The 2,536-nt window shown below is 47.0% G+C and overlaps 1 protein-coding gene across 1 annotated transcript; it reads right to left on the reverse strand.

Annotated features, from left to right (window-relative positions):
* Positions 1–692: 692 nt before the first annotated feature.
* On the reverse strand, positions 693–1,091 carry LOC139833826 (uncharacterized). Its single transcript, XM_071824178.1, has 2 exons — positions 1,035–1,091; positions 693–977 (listed from the first exon to the last, which is right to left on the reverse strand). The coding sequence occupies exons 1-2, from the start codon at positions 1,089–1,091 to the stop codon at positions 693–695; spliced, it is 342 nt and encodes a 113-aa protein (XP_071680279.1).
* Positions 1,092–2,536: the final 1,445 nt, after the last annotated feature.

Below are 2,536 nucleotides of genomic sequence, written 5' to 3' on the forward strand. Positions count from 1 at the left end.
TGTGGCACCGTCAAGATCTTCTACGCGCTTTTGAAAGCGGCAAGTGATCGTCTACCGCAGCAACGAGAGCCTCCTCTTGTAGGCTTTGGAAATCTTCAAGGGTTAGTCTCGTTCATCCCCTCGTTGCTCCCATCTTCTAGATTGCATCTTGGCTTGGATTGCGTTCTCGTGGTAGAATTTTTTTTGTTTTCTATGCTACGCATCCCTACAGTAGATACCATCAGCTAGATAGTACCCCTTGTTATATGTGTGATCGTTTATCTCAAAGTTCACGGTAGGAACTTGTCTCTCAGCTAGCCTGGCAAACACAGGGGAGCGCTGCAACACGTTGATATCATTGTTTGTTCCCGCCATGCAAAAAATGCATGCCAAATCCAAAGGTCATGGTCTGCCACCGCCTCAAAAATGACACTTCACTCACTAGTATGCCTCTTGTAGATCTCCTGCCAAGCAAAAGGACAATTCTTCCAGCCCCAATGCATACAGTCAATACTTCCGAGCATCCCAGAAAACCCTCTTGCTGCATTTTTTTACAGGATCCGAGCTGTATCATCTGCTCTTGGTGCTCTCAAATAGTATTTAGAAAACACCGCTATGTCGTCTCAGCAGAACTTGTAGAGAGTCTTTGTACATGTCGACTCTGCCATCCGTAGGTAGTCATTGGATGTATTTGGAGGAGCTCCGTATGCAAGTCAGCGCATTGCAGCAGTGCATTTCTGAATTGAGGTGAAGCCCCACAAACCTGTGCAATCTTGCTTGGCCATGAAGTAGTTGTCGTACTCCCTGACACCGTAGACAATTTTCAAGAACAACGCCTTGTTCATCCTAAACCGGCGCCGAAATTCCATCGGTGAATGAGTCGCATCGTCGTTGAAGTAGTCGGCGTCAAGCAGCATTGCGCCGGCTTGACGATGCCGGTTGATTTTCCTCCTCTTGCCTGGCTTTGAGCCGCCGCGCCGAGGAACGACGAAGAAAGGCTGATGAACGTGCAACATGCTCGTCAGAATCAGCTGCTGCTATTGCCGCTGGACAACCTCAGCGTTCTGCTCCTCCGTGAACAACTGCACCTTCATCTCGTCGTCTATGTCCATCGTGGCAATCGGACGAACACCTTGCGGGCGGGACGGTTGTGCCGCGGCGGCGGCAAGCTCTATTCCGGGCGAAACAGCGGCCGCCGATCGAGGGGGTGGCAGCCGTGTCGATGGACGGCGGTTTCTAGACAAGCGGCGGTGTCTATTGCAAGCAGGGGGCGCAGTAGCGTCGGCGACGGTAGCGATCTAGAGGGGTGGGAGTTGGCTCGGACGTGAGTAGGAGATGGGGAAATCGGTGTGTCTGGCTGCCAGGCGGAGCCCGCGCTCATTTTCTGACGTGCCGGGAGGCGCTGATGGTGCTCCAGTGATGGCGCCAAACAATCTTGCTGAGCGTTGTTGTGGAAGCGGTTGATAAACCCAAGAGGAAGGTGTGATGAGCACAGCAGCAAGTTTTCACTTAGTACGAAACCAAGGTTTAATCGACCAGTAGGAGAAATGCGTGACTTCTGAAGGTGTTGCTAGCTGACTAGTGGCAGGGCGCACTACCGGCGTCGGCAACAACATGGAACATGCACACAACACAACCAAAGTATTTTGCCCCAACTTACAGTGAGGTTGTCAATCTTACCGGTTTGCTGAACACAAAAGATTTGACGTATCGAGTGGAAAGAGATGTTTGCAGTAATTAAAGAGAACATGAATTGCAATAAGTAAATAGAACATGATGATTGTATCAGTGTAAAAGAAAGGACCGAGGTCCACAGTTCACTAGAGGTGTCTCTCCATAAAGATAAATATCATGTTGGGTGAACAAATTACAGCTGGGCAATTGGCAGTGTATCGATCATACATGACAAGATGATTACTATGAGATTTGATTGGAATTACAACGTAATACATAGACCGTAACCCAACTGCGCCTATAACCCAACTGCGCCTATGACTAATAATCCACCTTTCGGTTATCGTCCGAACCCCTTTCCGTATTAAGTTGCAAGCAACATATTATCGCATTAAGCAATGTGTGTAAAGTAAACAATAGAATTACCCGTGGATAAAACATTGTTATTTTATCCCTAGTAGCAACATCACATCTACAATCCTAGAAGTTATTGTCACTCTCCCAGATTACTAGAGGCACGAACCTACTATCGAGCATAAATACCCCCTCTTGGAGTTACAAGCATCTACTTGGCAAGACTATCTAGTAGCGACGGAGAGCATGCAAGATCACAAATAACATATGACTTGAATATATACCTCAACATAGTATACGATATTCATCGGATCCCAGCAAACACAACATGTAGGATTACATAAGGATGATCTTGATCATGTAGGGCACCTCACAAGATCTATACATGAAGCACAAATTGGAGAAGTGAAAGGACAAGATGTCGCCTAGAGGGGGGAGGGTAGGCATTTTAAAAAGTCTTACGGATTTGTCTTGTAAGAATGCAAAATTAAACTAACGTTTATTTTACAAGCACAAATACTAAATATGG

This window comes from Lolium perenne, chromosome 7 (genome assembly GCF_019359855.2).
Source record: "Lolium perenne isolate Kyuss_39 chromosome 7, Kyuss_2.0, whole genome shotgun sequence".
NCBI classification, from domain to species: domain Eukaryota; kingdom Viridiplantae; phylum Streptophyta; class Magnoliopsida; order Poales; family Poaceae; genus Lolium; species Lolium perenne.